Here is a 15,566-nt window from a genome sequence, read left to right as displayed (position 1 = left end):
TCAAGTGAATACAGGGAAGAACAAGGCTCCAGGTGAGGGAGACAACAAAGGCAGGAGTGAGAAGGTGTGATACATTTGGAGAAAGGCTGGGTTGCCTGAATGGCAAAGTTAGGAGACAACTACAGGGGTGTTTGGTGGGATCTAGCTGGAAGGATGGGTTGAAGTCTGATCTAAGCACAGACACTAAGGTAGGCTGAAGGAGTGTGAGCTGAGTTTGAATCCAGGCGCTCTGGCTACTTACTCGCCTGTGACATCATCTGGCCTCTCTGAGCCTCACTCTGTCAGCATTAAGTGGAGTAATGATTTCCTTCACACTTGGGTTATTGTGAGGATGAAATGACATTTCATTTAATATGCGATCTCACCATGCCCAGGGCAATCCTACAGTAACGTTGTGCCATGATCTCTTAAGCCATCCCCTGCTGGACACTGTGGAGGTTTCCTGCTTTTTGCTGCTTGCAAACCTGCTGGCACAGACATCCTTCATACATTTAGCCCAATAAGAGGCTGTATTGCCATGACGTAGGTTCTCAAAAGAATGAGTGAGGTCTAAGTGACCCAGAGGGGTGTTGTCCTTGTACAATAAAGGAATTAGGGGAACAAAGTTGCATGCAGAGCTTGTGTGCCCGTGTACACATAGAATCACAGAGAAAGAATGGAAGGCCCCCATCACACCAAACCATCAGCAGCAGTCACCTTCCGGGCATGAGGGCCTGGATGTGTGATAGCCCAAATCATTGGCCTTCTCTGTATACCTCAGGATACTGGTTTACTGCAATAAGCATGTCATTGCTTTGGAAGTTTGAAAAGGAAAGTTCAAGAAAGTGTTTTTTCTCTTAAATGTGATGAGAAACAGTGACAATGATCTTATGGTGTCATGGCCTCTAGGGCAGTCACTCTGCCCACAAGATAAAGGATGGATTAAGCTCCATTTTGGAAGTTTCTGCCTTCACAAAAGGTCACCGGAAACCCTGGGACCTGGGCTGTACAATAGAAATACAACAGAAGTGATTCTTCTTTGAAACTCCATGAAAAAAGGAACCGCTGCTGCTCTGTTCATCATTGTACCCCCAGCACCTAGAACAGCATTTGACACCTTGTGAGTTCTGAAAGAAATACTTGCTGGAAAGAACAGAGGGAAGGGAGAGAAAGAAAGAAGAAGGGAGGGGAGGATGAATTTCGAATTATGTGACAGGCTGCTTCGTTCAGATTTGAAAACCTCAAACATTAACTAAAACATCAGTCCCAGGCCAAAATACCTACACCTGGCTGTTAAGAAACTCAGAAAAAAATGTTATCAGAAATAGGGATGCTCAAAAAAGATAGCCTTGCTGCTGTCTCCTCCACAGTTAATTAGATGTTCCAGTGAGAGCCATGCTGCTTGCGTTATTTATGTAATGAAAAGATCTTCTAAAAATAATACCCAGAGGCCCAGCTCACAAGGCCTGGTGGCTGAACCAGCTGGAGCTGCAGCAGGTGACCAGGAGCCGTGATCCCTGCACCAACACAGTGGTTACGATTAAATGATCCTTCTCATATTCAGGTTGCAAAACCGCTCCAGGCCAGAGCCTAGGAGAGGCTTCATTTGTGTCACATGGCAATTAGCTTGCTTCTGAAAGGGGTTCCTCTGTCATTCTGGTTTCTGCACACTCCCAGATCCCAGTAGACGGCCTGCTAGCTGCTCTCTGGAAAACCAGAATCAGCTTGTGTGAAAGGGAATCTCCAGGGCCTTCACTTGTTTTTCATTAATTGGAATCATAGCATATCACCAGTAGGAGAGGATCTTTGGGATTTAACCAAGAAGTATTATGTGTGCAGCCTTTCTGTTGAAGTGGGGTTTGTGCTGGGAGAGGTGGAAGGAAGGTAGGAAGAATGGGAGGGAGGGAGGGTAGGAGGAAGGAGCTGGAAGCCACCAAAATACTTGTGATAAGAGCATAAATAGGATAAATTCTGGCCAGCCACCCTGTGGGCTGCTATGCAGCCACTGGGGAGACTGAGTGAGTTCTGTGCTGGCTGATGGATCACATGTGTTGCTGCTAAATAAGAAAAGTAAGACTGAGAGAGATGTTTGGAGCAGATGTGGGCAGGGGGTGCCATTGGCAAACTATGACAACAGACTAAATCTGGCTCTCTGCCTGGTTTTGTGCAGCCCGTGAGCTAAGAATGGCTTTTGCATTTTTAAACGGTTTGGAAATAGTTTTAAAGAGTTGGAAAAAATCAAAAGAAGATTTTGTGACACGTGAAAACTCTGTGAAATTCAAATTTTGGTGTCCATAGTAAAGTCTTACAGGAGCACAGACATGCTCATTCATTTGCACATTGTCCGTGTAGGTGCTTTCATGCTACACTGACAGAGTTTGGGTAATTCCAGCAGAGACCTTGGGGGAATGCAAAGCAGAAAATATTTATTACCTGGCTCTCTCCTGAGAAAGTTTGTCAGCTCCTGCTCTACAGTACGATGATATTTTGTAAAACCAGCAGTGTCAGACACTGTTCTCAGTGCCTTATCAGGGCAAATTCATTATGTTTCCTTATTTATTCACTCATTTGACTATCCATCAGATGCTTAATGCCTACCTGTGGGTTCAGGTGCCGGGAAGCAGCAGTGAACAAGTAGATGCAGCCCCTCTTCTTGTGTTTAGAGTCTGTGTCCAGATCTTTCTTTTTCCAGTATAAATCGTCCTACTCCTCCAACCATATCTTACAGAGTGACACAGTGGTCCAGCCCCTTGCATCCTGCCTCCCTTCCTCCTCCCACTGTGCATCCTGATTGTTCAGTCCCTCCTAAGGACAGGTTTCCAGATTGACCCTATGCCTCCTGGTGTCTCATAGGGAGGTTAAAGTCTAGAAAGATTCATCTTGAATTGGGCATGCTCTTGGTCTGATTTCAAAGTATTCAACACTTGACGCTTGCATTTTCAGCTCCTGTTCACCAGTGGTCCTAAGAGGCAGAGGCAGAGGCAGCAGTCCTTGACCCCGGTCACATGGGTAGGAGCATCCACCAGCTATGGAGAAGGGTGCGGCCACATCTCCACATGATCCCTCCCGCATAAAACCAAAGCCACCTCCAGACACATGCTCCAGTGCCTCAGTCTATATGCAAAACCTGGAGAGGAGAGACCTACTCCAGTCCCTGGAGGAAGCTGGCTCTGTAGGGGGTGATTTGAGGACTGGAATTTGAACCAGGAACTTTCTCCTTTTGCTCTTCTTCATTCATACTCATGCCCAATATACCTCCTAGGAGACTGCTTTATTTATTTCTAGAAAAACAGTCGTCGGGCAGTTATTGTAACCTCCCCACGTCTGGACATTTTCTTTTGGCTCCATTAGGAGCCTAGAGCCCAGCGGTTGACATCATTGACACACTGGGGAGCTGGATGAGAAGTAGCCAGGGGCTGTGGGCAGAGGCCAGAGCTGTAGGATCCCAGGATGATATCTAACGGCACAGGCTCTTCCTTTTGTCTGGACTCTCCTCCATGCAGGATCACTGTCAGCGTGGTCCTCACTGTCCTCATCCTCATCACCATCGCCGGCAATGTGGTGGTCTGCCTGGCTGTGGGCCTGAACCGCCGGCTCCGCAGTCTGACTAACTGCTTCATTGTGTCGTTGGCTATCACCGATCTGCTCCTCGGCCTCCTGGTGCTGCCCTTCTCGGCCTTCTACCAGCTATCCTGCAGGTGGAGCTTCGGCAAAGTCTTCTGCAATATCTATACCAGCTTGGATGTGATGCTGTGCACGGCCTCCATCCTCAACCTCTTCATGATCAGCCTTGACCGGTACTGCGCTGTCACTGACCCCCTGCGCTACCCTGTGCTTATCACCCCAGTCCGGGTCGCCGTCTCTCTTGTCTTAATTTGGGTCATCTCCATCACCCTGTCCTTCCTGTCTATTCATCTGGGGTGGAACAGCAGGAATGAGACCAGCAGTTTCAATCACACCATTCCCAAGTGCAAAGTCCAGGTCAACTTGGTGTATGGCTTGGTGGATGGGCTGGTCACCTTCTACCTGCCGCTGCTGGTCATGTGCATCACCTACTACCGCATCTTCAAGATTGCCCGGGACCAGGCCAAGAGGATCCATCACATGGGCTCCTGGAAGGCAGCTACCATTGGGGAGCACAAAGCCACAGTGACACTGGCTGCAGTGATGGGAGCCTTCATCATATGCTGGTTCCCCTACTTTACTGTGTTTGTTTACCGTGGGCTGAAAGGGGATGATGCCATCAATGAGGCTTTTGAAGCCGTCGTTCTGTGGCTGGGCTATGCCAACTCGGCCCTGAACCCTATCCTGTATGCCACACTGAACAGAGACTTCCGCACGGCATACCAGCAGCTCTTCCGCTGCAGGCCGGCCAGCCACAATGCCCAGGAAACTTCTCTGAGGTCGAACAGCTCTCAGCTGGCCAGGAATCAAAGCCGAGAACCCATGCGGCAGGAAGAGAAGCCCCTAAAGCTCCAGGTGTGGAGTGGGACAGAGGTCACAGCCCCTCGAGGAGCCACAGACAGGTAATTGCCCTGACCATTTGTGTACCAGACAAGCACCTGGGGAGGGGGGGTGTCCCACTAGTGACCACCATTAAGGGGATGGCTGTTCCCCAGGAGCTAGTTGAACATTCTGTGCTGGGAAGTTTTCATGAGCACTTTGCAAACCTCATGTTGTTCCATCCTCCCAATGGCCTCCTGAGGTAGAACTTTCTACTTCCATTTTTAAAGGATCACGTTAAATCTCAGAGAACTTGACCAGGGCCACACAGCTGGGATCTGGCCAGAGGTCCTTGACACCACAATTTGTGGGTCCTTTTATCTGGCTACATTGTCCTTACAATCAGGAGTCCTAAGTTTGAAGTTTGAGTCCCAACTCTGCCACTTGGTTAGTCATCTGAAGTGTTCACCCAAGCTCTGCAGGATAGCTTTCAAATGGCCATGCACTGATGCTGCCACCTGGGGGTAACCGCAAACCCAGCTCAGTCCGTGTTCACTGAGCACCCATGATGCACCAACTCTTGTGCTAGGGGTGCTCAAGTCAGATGAGAAAGAGGGCTGGCCAAGTTGGGAAGGCTGAGCCTTGAAGGTCAGGTTAGGGGCTTAGAATCTGCACCGTTGGTTTTAAGGGAAGATGGAAGGATTAGAAGCAAGGGTGGGGGGAAACCTAGGCAGCTCTGCTTTGGAAAGAGAGCTCTAGCTCCCTGAAAGATGTGGGCCAGAGGATGAATGAGATGGGGCCATCAGTGAAGGGGACGTGCTACATGCTACTAGCCCATGAGAGAGGTGAAGAGAAGAGAACAAAATCTAGGAGGCTACTAAACAACATAGGCTTGGAGAGCACCGGATATTTGGCATACAGGAGATGCAAGAGAGAGGATACCCCAGGATTCTACCCCCAAGAGGTATCCAGGCTGAAAAAATAAACAGGATTGAAATGAGTTGTAGATAAATGCACTGGTGGCAAAGCCAATGCAGGGTATTACAGGAAGCCCCGCCAAAGATCTGAGTGCTGAGTGGCCCTGGGGAAGCTCCCCCACTGTGTGGAGAGGACGTTTATAGGTCTGTGGGTGCTCTAGCCATGAGGAGAGGTAAATGAGAGGACGCTGGTACAACGCCTGGCATGTGAAGTACTCCACAAATGGTGCTTTCCTTACTCTTCCCACAGACCATGTCTTTATCTCCCAGAATGCTGGTCTGTGGGACTGACCCACCCACCCACCCATCCATCCATCTGTCCATCCGTCTGTCTGTCCATCCGCGTATTCATTTGCAGACATTTATCCACTTCCCACCACATGCTGGGCACTGTGCTGAGTGCCAGGGGTGCAGAAATGACATTTGAGGCATTTGTTCTGATGCACAGGCATGGAAAGTCAACTGCACAGCCCCGTTCTCAGCTCTGTCCTCACTCACTCTGTAGTTTGAGCAGGTACCTGTCCCTTTTGGGCTTCTGTTTGCTCCTCTCATAGGGTGTGGGGTCTGTCCTCATGCAGGCTGCCTGGCTCACCTCCCGGAGTTGCCTGATGCACATGTGAGCCAAGAGATGTGAACAGACTCTACAACCGCAATGGGATACTTGCCTCCTCTCAATAATTGAGCATCAGTCTTGAAAACAGCTTGGATGGATGCCGCAGACCCACACCCTCTGGGTTCTGGTCCCTGTGGAGCGTGGTGGGAGTCAAACTGGCCCTGAGCCTTATGTCCCCTCTGGTCCTTGCAGCAGCCAGGTGTGGACTGTGCTGCCATAGACTTGGGTCCCGGGCCCTCCATACCTCTATTGCCAGCCTTCTGGAACAAGCCTCATTGCTCCTACATTCAGCCTCCCAACCTTGAGACTCTCTCTCTCAAATCCATCCTCCAAACCACTCACCAATGTCTCTCCAAAGTGTAGATCTGGAGCCTTCCACATCTGGCCCTGATGGGTAAGGACCCCTCTGACCACATCCTTCCCTCATTAAGGAAGCAGCCTTGGGCTCAAAGCTAAGTTAGATCACAAAGCAAAGACCAAAGCCCAGGGAGCAGACCCTGTAGAAGGCCGTTGACATTATTCCATCTAGTCATGCATGCTACTTTCCACTGCTCTTACCTGTGTGACCCCCTGGTGAACAGGCTGCCTTCAGCCCCGATCCTTAGAGAACTGATTTCAATAAGCACTTAGCAGCAACAGCTGACACTTATCGAGCACCACTAGGTGCCAGTTGTACACGTTTGCCATTCTTTCTACATATAATCATTCTGTGGGCAAGCTGTCCCCACCCCTGTGCTGTGTGCTCAGGATGCAAAGGGAAATGAAGCAAGCCCCCCACCCCAAGCATCAGTCTTGCCACCTGTGATCACTCATGGTCTAGTTGAAGAAGTAGATGGGCAGCAGTTCGGTGTGGCACACGCCATTGATTGAAACCCAGTGTGCTGGGCGCCCAGAGGAGTGGTGCGTGGCCCAGGGAGCCCATCCCAGGGAGCAAACCTCCAAGCTGAGCCTTAAATGCAGACATTAAAGACCTTATATTCATTCAGGGTGGTACTGGACCCTTTGGACTTGTGGCCTCATGTCACTTTCCCCGCAACCCTGTGAAGTCGGTGCTTATTTCATCTCCATTTCACAGATGGGAACACAAGGCTCAGGAAAGTTAAGTAAATTGCTCAAGTGACACAGCCTAGTGAGTCCACCAAAACCGCAAGAGAAATAGCAACTACAGGAGCAGCAGCCCCCATTATCGGCTGTCCTCTGGGTCCTGGGTACACTGCAGAGTATGATTGCCCACCTTTTCTTCCGATCTTCACAGCCACCCTGGGAGGGGGGCTGTGAGGCCAAGGCCAGCTGAGAGGCTGTGCCTGCCTGGGCTGCACATAGCAGCCACGGAGCCAAGGTCTTCAGAGCACACATTCTGTGTGGCCGTGGCTACACTCCATCCTCCAGGCTCCAGAGACAGTGGGCAGAGGGGTTTGGCAGAGGAGGATGGCGAACCAGTTGGAGGGCTTCACACCATGGTGGGGGCCTGGGCATGTAGGAAGCCATGAACCGCCAGAGGTTGATTTTTACACTGAGACAGCCAGGGAATCCAGGGCCTCATGTGGCCCTCCATAGGGTTGACTCCCAGCTTCCCTGATGACCGATAGTATGTCCTTTCTGTTCTCCATATGGGGACAAAAATCAGCATTGACCTGACCAAAGGCCCTTATCACTGACAAGGAGGTGGAGGTGTCACCCTGAGTGCACAGTTCTGCGGGGACTAACCGGGCCTGCCCTTGGGGCAGGGTGGGGCCCAGTCAGCCCAGGAGGCCAGCTAAGGGGAGACTCCAGGAGAGAGTAGCCCAGCCAGGCTGGCTGGTCCTCCCCTCTGTCTGCCCTTTCCTGCCTCCAAAGGTTGCCCTCACCCCGCCCCTTGCCACCCCTCCCTTGGGTGCTCTCCGGCCCTGCTCAGTGACTTCCACTGCACCTTCTGTGTATCGGTGGTCATTCGTGGGCTGCTGTAACAGATGACCACACACTTGCAGCCAAAAACGACGCAGATTAATTCTCTTATAATTTGGGAGGTCAGGAATCTGAGGTCGAGGTATTGGCAGGGCTGGTTGCTCCTGGATGCTGCGGTGGAGAATCTGTTACCATGCCTTTTCCATTTCCCAGGGACTGCCTGCTCCCCTTGGCTCATGACCCCTCTCATACCTTGTTTCTCTCAATTCCTTTGTCACAACTTCTCCCTCTGTAGCCAAATTTCCTGCCTCTCTCTAATAAGGGCTCTTGTGACTATATTGAGGAGCCACCAGGATAATCCAGGATAGTCTCCCCAACCCACATTCCTTAATTTACTCATATCTGCTAAGTCCTCTTTTGCCACATAAGGTAATGTGCTCAGGTTCCAGCAATGAGGATGTGGACATCTCTGGGGACCGTGTTCAGCTACCACAAGTCCCGGCTCCTCACCTTCACATTAGAAGCCCTGTTCTCCTCCTGATCTGTTTCACACCAACATCTCCCAGCCCACGCCCACCTTCCACCCATTCCTGTCACTGCCAAAACAAACCACTCAGAGCCCAGGACCCCCAGGCACTCAGCTAGGATTTGCTATAAATGCCAGCCCTGCTTGGGGCATAGCAGTGAGCGAATCAGAGGCCCTCCTCCCCGAGGGGTGTTATTCTAGGGCAGTGGTTCTCAAAGCGTGGGCCCCCAGCCAGCCGCAGGCTTCCAGAAGCAAAGTAGCCAGCATCGGGCCACATAGCTTCCAATGTGGCAAAGTGAGGACTCCAGCCCGAGCCTGTCTGACCCCAAAGCTGGGGGTCCTTCTACAGTCAAATACTGCCTGGACTTGAATTTAGCCCAGACTCAGTACTAGTCCCATGGATACCAGATGAGGGAACCTAAGATCACTGGGAAGCCAGTGGCCTGAGGCCCAGCTCAAACTCAGGAAGGGCTGGGGATACTCCCAGTACTTTGGACCCCTGCCTGGGGCTCTGGGGTCCTTTTCCCACACACTCGCTTGCTCTGGGTAATCTCTCAGGGCAGGGAGATAATATTCATAAGCACCTGGAGTATCAGCAATCTCTGCTGGGCGTGGCACTTCCTCATTCCTGCAGAGCGCCTGGAGGCAGGAGCCAGACATCAGGAAGACCTTGGGGGAAGAAGTGCAAAGGGAGGCAAGGTGCCCCCACCCCTCCAGCCACCTTTCCCCTCTGAGGTCTCTTGTCAGCTGTCCACCTGACTTCTCCTATCTGCAGCCAGAGAGCGGGTTTCCAAATGGAAATGTGTCTCTCCTCCCAGTGCTCTTGGGATCAAATACAAAGTTCTTATCCTGACCTCCCAGGCCTTGTACTCAGTGCACCCTTGCCTCAGCCCAGACTTATTCCTCATGATGCATTCTGTGTGTTTCAGGTCTGCACCCCCAGGCGGTTAGCTCCCCAGGGGCAGACCTGATCTGTGTTGTTCACTGCTGTATCTCCAGTAGGGTAGGCACAGTAATATTGTCGAATGAATGAGTGAGTGAATAGCAAGTTTTAGTTCCCCAAGAGCTCTAAGAAGTCAGTAATCCTGCCTCCACTTCAGAGATCAGAAAACCGAGACTCAGTGAGGGAAGTTCCAGGAACTAGCAGGAGCTCAGAAATTTCTGGTTCCCTTTTCTAATTTGGACGTCACAATGGTCCTCCCTAAAAGAGTGGTGTCAGGACGGGCCTCACCGCAAAATCCAACCACAGGCTCTGAATCAATTTTGGAGAGAGAAGAGGCCCCGAACAGTAACCCAGGCCCTCCCCCTGGTGTGGCACACAGGAGCCCAGAGAGGTGAGGTGACTTGGGTCAAGGACACAGAAAGTGAGCTTCCGAATGGGGTGAGAGTCCACAAGCTGATGCCACCCACGATGTCTCACCCACGGCATGTCATGGTTTGGCCAGAGGTTGGGGGCACAGGGGCATGTAGGGCTGACTTCATCTACTGCAGGAGTGGAAAAGCTCCATGAGCCTGCACAGACTTCCTAGGAAGGAGTGTTGCTCAGACAGGAAGTTTCCCATAGCTTAGTCTGCTACGAGCCCAAATCTGTTTACCTCTAATCATCTGGGTTCTAAAGTAGTCTAACCTGTTAGCACACTGATTCCAGTATCTCTTAACAGCCTTTATGGTGCTCTTTGCAGAGGTGCCCAGAGTAGCTCACCCTCAACGAAGGGCCCTGGCTGCCCCCTGCACAGTGGAATCCCAATGACCTCTTTGCCACCCTCTGTGCCTGGCCGTCAGGCCACAAGGCTGTCGGGGTATTCTGCTTCTGGTGTGAAACTAGGGAGCCCCGGGATGAGTCCTGCCCCACCACTGCTTATGGGTTGGTGTGGGTTTATTTCTGGGCTTTCTATTCTGGATCCATGGATCTAGGTGTCTATTTTTATGCCAATGCCATCTTATTTTGATTACTGTAGCTTAGTAGTATAGTTTGAAATCAGGGAGTGTCACACCTCCAGCCTTGTTTTTCTTTCTCAAGATCGCTTTGGCTACAGAAAGTCTTTGGTGGTTCCATAAAAATCTTAGGATTATTTGGTCTAGTTCTGTGAAAAAAGCCATTGGAATTCTGATACGGATTGCATTGAATCTGTACCCTGCTTTGGGTAATATGAGAATTTTAACAATATTAATTCTTCCAATCCATGAGCATGGAATATCTTTCCATTTATTTGTGTCTTCTTCAATTTCTTTTGTCAATATTTTATGGTTTTCAGAATATAGGCCTTTCACCATCTTGCTTAAATTTATTCCTAGGTGGTTTATTCTTTTTGATGCAGTTGTTAAAGAGATTGTTTTCTTTTTTCTTTTTTTTTTTAGGATTTTATTTATTTATTTATTTATATGAGAGAGAGAATCTGTGTGTGCAAGTGAGGGGAGGCAGAGAGAGAGGCAGAGACTCCACGCTGAGCATGGAGCCCAATGCAGGGCTCAATCTCACAACCCATGATATGACCTGAGCTGAAACCAAGAGCCAGATGCTTAACTGACTAGAGTTTTTAAGGTTTTCTGTATGTTGTATCATGTCATCTACAAGAAGCAACAGTTTTATTCTTCCTTTCCAATTTGGATGCCTTTCATTTTTTTTTCTTGCCTAACTGCTGTGGCTACAACTTCCAATATGATGTTAGATAAAAATGGCAAGAGTGAGCATCCTTGTCTTGTTCCTGATCATAAAGGAAGAGCTTTCAGATTTTCACTGTTAAGTATAATGTAAGTTGTGGGTTTGTCTCATATATGGCCCTTAAAATGTCCCTTGTATACCCACTTTATTAAGAGTTTTTAATCATAAATGGATATTGAATTTGTCACGTGCTTTTTCTACATCTATTGAGATGATCCTATGATTTTTATGCTTTTTGTTGTTGTTGTTGTTAAAGTAGTGTATGCTCATTGCTTGATTTGCAGATGTTGACTCATGCTTGCATCCCTGGAATAAATCCCACTTGATCATGGTGCATGATCCTTTTAATATATTGTTGGATTGGATTTGCTAATATTTTGTTGAGGATTTTTGCATCTATGTTTGTCAGGGATATTGGCCTGTCATTTTCTTTTTTGATGCAGTGTTCTTATCTGGTTTTGGATCAGAGTAGTGTTAGCCTTAACATGGGTTTGCAAATATTCCCACCTCTTCAATTTTTTGGAAGAGTTTGAGAAGGATAAGCATTAACTCTTTGAATATTTGGTAAAATTCACCAGTAAAGCTGTGTGATTTTGAACTTTCATTGGGAGGCTTTTTGCAAGGGTGGGGATGGGGTTCTTGATTACTGATTCAATCTCTTTAATAATTGGTAAAGTAATTGGTCTATTCAAATTTTGTTTCTTTGTGATTTAGTTTTGGAAGATTGTATGTTCCTAAGAATTTATCCATTTCTTCCCGTTTGTCCATTATGTTTGTATATAATTGTTCTTGGCAATCTCATAATCTTTTGTATTTCTGTGCTCTCAATTGTACCTTCTCTTCCTCTAGTTTTTATTTCACTTATTTGAGGCTTCTTCCTTTTTCTCTTGATGAGTCTAGCTAAAGGTTTGTCTGTTTTGTTTATCTTTTCAAAGAACCAACTCTTATTTTCATTGATCTTTTCCTTTTTTTTTTTTTTTTCAGTTTCTGTTTCATTTATTTCTCTTCTGATCCTTATTATTTCCTTCCTTCTACTAACTTTGGGCTTCATTTGTTCTTCTTTTTCTAGTTTCTTTAGGTATAAAGTTAGATTATTTATTTGGGATTTTTCTTCTTTCTTGAGGTAGACCTGTATCCCTGTGAATTTCCCTCTTAGAACTGCTTTTGCTGCATCCCCTAGATTTTTTTTTTTTTTAAGATTTTATTTATTTATTCATGAGGGACAGAGAGAGGCAGAGACATAGGCAGATGGAGGAGAAGCAGGCGTCATGCAAGGAACCCGATGCGGGACCCGATTCCAGAACTGCAGGATCATGCCCTAAGCTGAAGGCAGACATTCAACCACTGAGCCACTCAGGCGTCCTCCCTAGATTTTGGATTGTTGTGTTTCCATTTTCACTTGTCTCAAGGTATTTTTTTTATTTCCCCTTTGATTTCTTCATTGACCAAATGTCTGTTTAGTAATATGTTTAATCTCCACATATTTGTGATTTTTCCAGTTTTCTTCTTGGTAATTGATTTTTAGTTTCATACCATTGTGGTCAGAAAAGATGCTTGATATAGTTTCAGTCTTTTTCTTTTTCCTTCAAATTTTAGTTTAAATTCTAGCTAGTTAACATATAGTGTAATATTTGTTTCGGGAGTAGAATTTAGTGATTCATCACTTACATGCAACACTCAATGCTCATCACAAGTGCCCTCCTTAATACCCATCACCCACTTAGCCCATCCCCCACCCACCTCCTTTCCTTCAACGCTGTTTTTTCTCTATTGTTAAGAGTTATTTCAAACTTCTTAAATTTATTGAGACTTGTTTTGTGGTTTAACATGTAATCTAACCTGGAGAATGTTCCATATGTACTTAAGAGGACGTGTATTCTGCTGTTTGAGAGTAAATTATTCCTTATATATCTTTTAAGTTCATCTGTTCTAATGTGCCATTTAAAGCCAATGTTTCCTTACTGCTTTGTTGTCTAGATGATCTAGCCATTCATGAAAGTGGTGTATTAACATCTCCTACTATTATTGTATTGCTGTCAATTTCGCCCTGTTGGTGTGTTAGTATTTGCTTTATATATTTAGGTGCCCCTATGTTGACACATAAATATTTATAAATGTTATCATCTTGTTGGGTTGACCCCTTTATCATGATGTAGTAGTACTCTTCTTTGTCTTTTATTACAGTTTTTGCTTAAAGTCTATTTTGTCTGGGGTGCCTGGGTGGCTCAATCAGTTAAGCATCTGACTCTTCGTGTTGGCTCAGATCACGATCTCAGGGTTTTGAGATTGAGCCCCATATCAGGCTCCATGCTGGGTTTGGAGCCTGCTTACGATTTTCTCTCTCTCCCTCTGCCCATCCACCCTTCCCACACTCATGTATGCATGCACTCTCTCTCTAAAATAAAAATAAAATAAAGTCTCTTTTGTCTGATATAAATATAATGAAACCAGCTTTTCTTTCCATTCCCATGGAATATCTTTGTTCACTCCTTCACTTTTAGTTTATGTGTGTCCTTATATCTGAAGTGAGTCTCCTCCAGGCAGCATATATAGTTGTCTTATTTTTATCCTTTCAGCCACTCTATTTTTTATAGGAAAATTTAGTCCATTTATAAATTATTAATTATTAATAAATATGTCCTTACTGCCATTTTATCAGTTATTTTCTGGATGTTTTATGGTTCCTCTATGTTTTTTTCTTCTTGTTCTCTTCCTTTGTGGTTTGATGCTTTTCTTTAGTGTTATGTTAGATTTCTTTCTTGTTATGTTTTGTGTATCTACTATAGGTTTTTGCTTTGTGGTTACCATGAGGTTCATGTAGAACCGTATATGTATATGTCTCATTTAAGTTGATAACAACTTAAATTTGAATGCATTCTAGAAACTCTATATTCCTCCCATGTTTTATGATTTTCGTGTTATATTTACATTCTTCAATTTTGTGTAGCCCTAACTAATCATTGATAGCTTTAGTTAATTTTACTGCTTTTATCGTTTAACCTTTATGTTAGCTTTGTAAGTGGTTAATCTACTACCGCTACAGGTGAGATCTTTACTTTCATATGTTTTCTTGTTATTAGTTAGTGCCTTTTCTTTTCAGCTTAAAGAAACCCCTTTAACATTTCATGTAAGGCCAGTTTAGTGGTGATAAATTCCTTCAGTTTCTGCTTGTCTGGAAAACTCTATCTCTCCTTCAATTCCAAATGAGAACTTTGCTGAGTAGAGTATTCTTGATCAGGTTTTTTGTTTTTTGTTTTTTGTTTCTTTTTCCTTTCAGCACTTTCAATATGTATCATACCATTCTCTTCTGGCCAACAAAGCTTCTGCTGAAAAATCAGCTTATGGGTCTTCTAAGGGTTCTCTTGTATGCAAGAAGTTGTTTTTTGTTTGTTTGTTTGTTTGTTTTTCTCTTACTGCTTCTAAGCTTCTCTCTTTAACTTTTGACATTTTAATTATAATGTATCTTAGTGTGACTCTCTTTGGTTTCATCTTATTTAGAACTCTCTGGACTTGCTGGACTGGGTGTTTGTTTCTGTCCTCAGGTTAGAGAAGTTTTCAGCCATTATTCCTTCAAATGAGTTTTCTGCCCCTTTCTCTCTTTTCCTCCTGGGGCCCCTATAAAGCAAATGTTATTCTGCTTGATGTTCTTCCCTAAGTTCCTTAAGCTATCTTCACTTTTTAAAATTCTTTTCTCTTTTTGCTGCTCTGGGTGAGTTCCACTGCCCTGTCTTACAGGTCATTGATCCATTCGTCTGCCTCATCTGGTCTGCTGTTGGACCCCTTTACTGTATTTTTTCAGTTCTATTATTGTATTCTTCAGCTCTGTGACTTCTGTTTGGTACTTTCTTACATTTTCTATTTCTTTGTTGAAGTTCTCACTGTGTTTATCTGTCCTCCTCCTAAGTTCAGTGAGAACCTTCATGACCATTACTTTGAACTCTTTAATAGGTAGATTACTATTTCTGTCTGTTTTATTAAGATTGTTTTCTGAGGTTTTGCCTTGTTCTTTTATTTGGAACATATTCCGCTGTTTCCTCATGTTGCTTGCCTCTCTGTGTTTGTTTCTATGTATTAGTCAAAACAACTACCTCCCCCAGTCTTGAAAGAGTGTCTTTGTATAGGAGATGAACCTTGTCATTCAACCTTGCCCTAGCTCTTGATTGTCCCTCAAACCTTTGTGATTGTCTGAGGAGTCTGGTTTATTCCTGATAAGCCTCTGTTGTTGAGGATGTGCCAAGGCCTGCCAGTGTTCCAAAGAGAGTAATCACCGACAGTGCCTACTTTCAGTCTGATAGGAAGCCAGATCCTCAGGTAAGAACTTTATAAGTATGCAAATATCTATAATCCTATGGGACTGCAATTGTAAACCTTTCTGGCCTCCAGACCAGGAAATCTGGAGGTGTCCTGTGGGCAACTGTTATAAAAATCAGGGCTTCAGACAAGTGTATGAGCTCTTTTCTAAGAGATACCAGTGAGCTGTGT

General features: G+C 46.0%; 1 protein-coding gene across 9 annotated transcripts in view; it reads left to right on the top strand.

Annotated features, from left to right (window-relative positions):
• HRH2 (histamine receptor H2) overlaps window positions 1–15,566 on the top strand; it is a 72,485-nt gene that overhangs the window by 18,205 nt on the left and 38,714 nt on the right. For 7 of the 9 annotated variants that reach the window (XR_013378084.1, XM_077895489.1, XM_077895485.1 and 4 more), the window contains exon 2: window positions 2,923–4,505. Coding sequence is in view for 8 of the 9 variants with exons in the window: in XM_077895489.1 (XP_077751615.1) it covers window positions 3,430–4,505 (1,076 nt within the window). In the remaining variant the exon portion in view is untranslated. Of the gene's footprint in view, window positions 1–2,922; window positions 4,506–5,953; window positions 6,299–15,566 lie in introns of those variants that run through there. The other 2 variants (XM_077895488.1, XM_077895487.1) reach the window with 2 other exon arrangements.

This window comes from Canis aureus, chromosome 4, assembly GCF_053574225.1.
Source record: "Canis aureus isolate CA01 chromosome 4, VMU_Caureus_v.1.0, whole genome shotgun sequence".
Taxonomy (NCBI): domain Eukaryota; kingdom Metazoa; phylum Chordata; class Mammalia; order Carnivora; family Canidae; genus Canis; species Canis aureus.
Note: the sequence above shows the minus strand (reverse complement) of the source record. Positions and strands in the feature narration are given on the sequence as shown.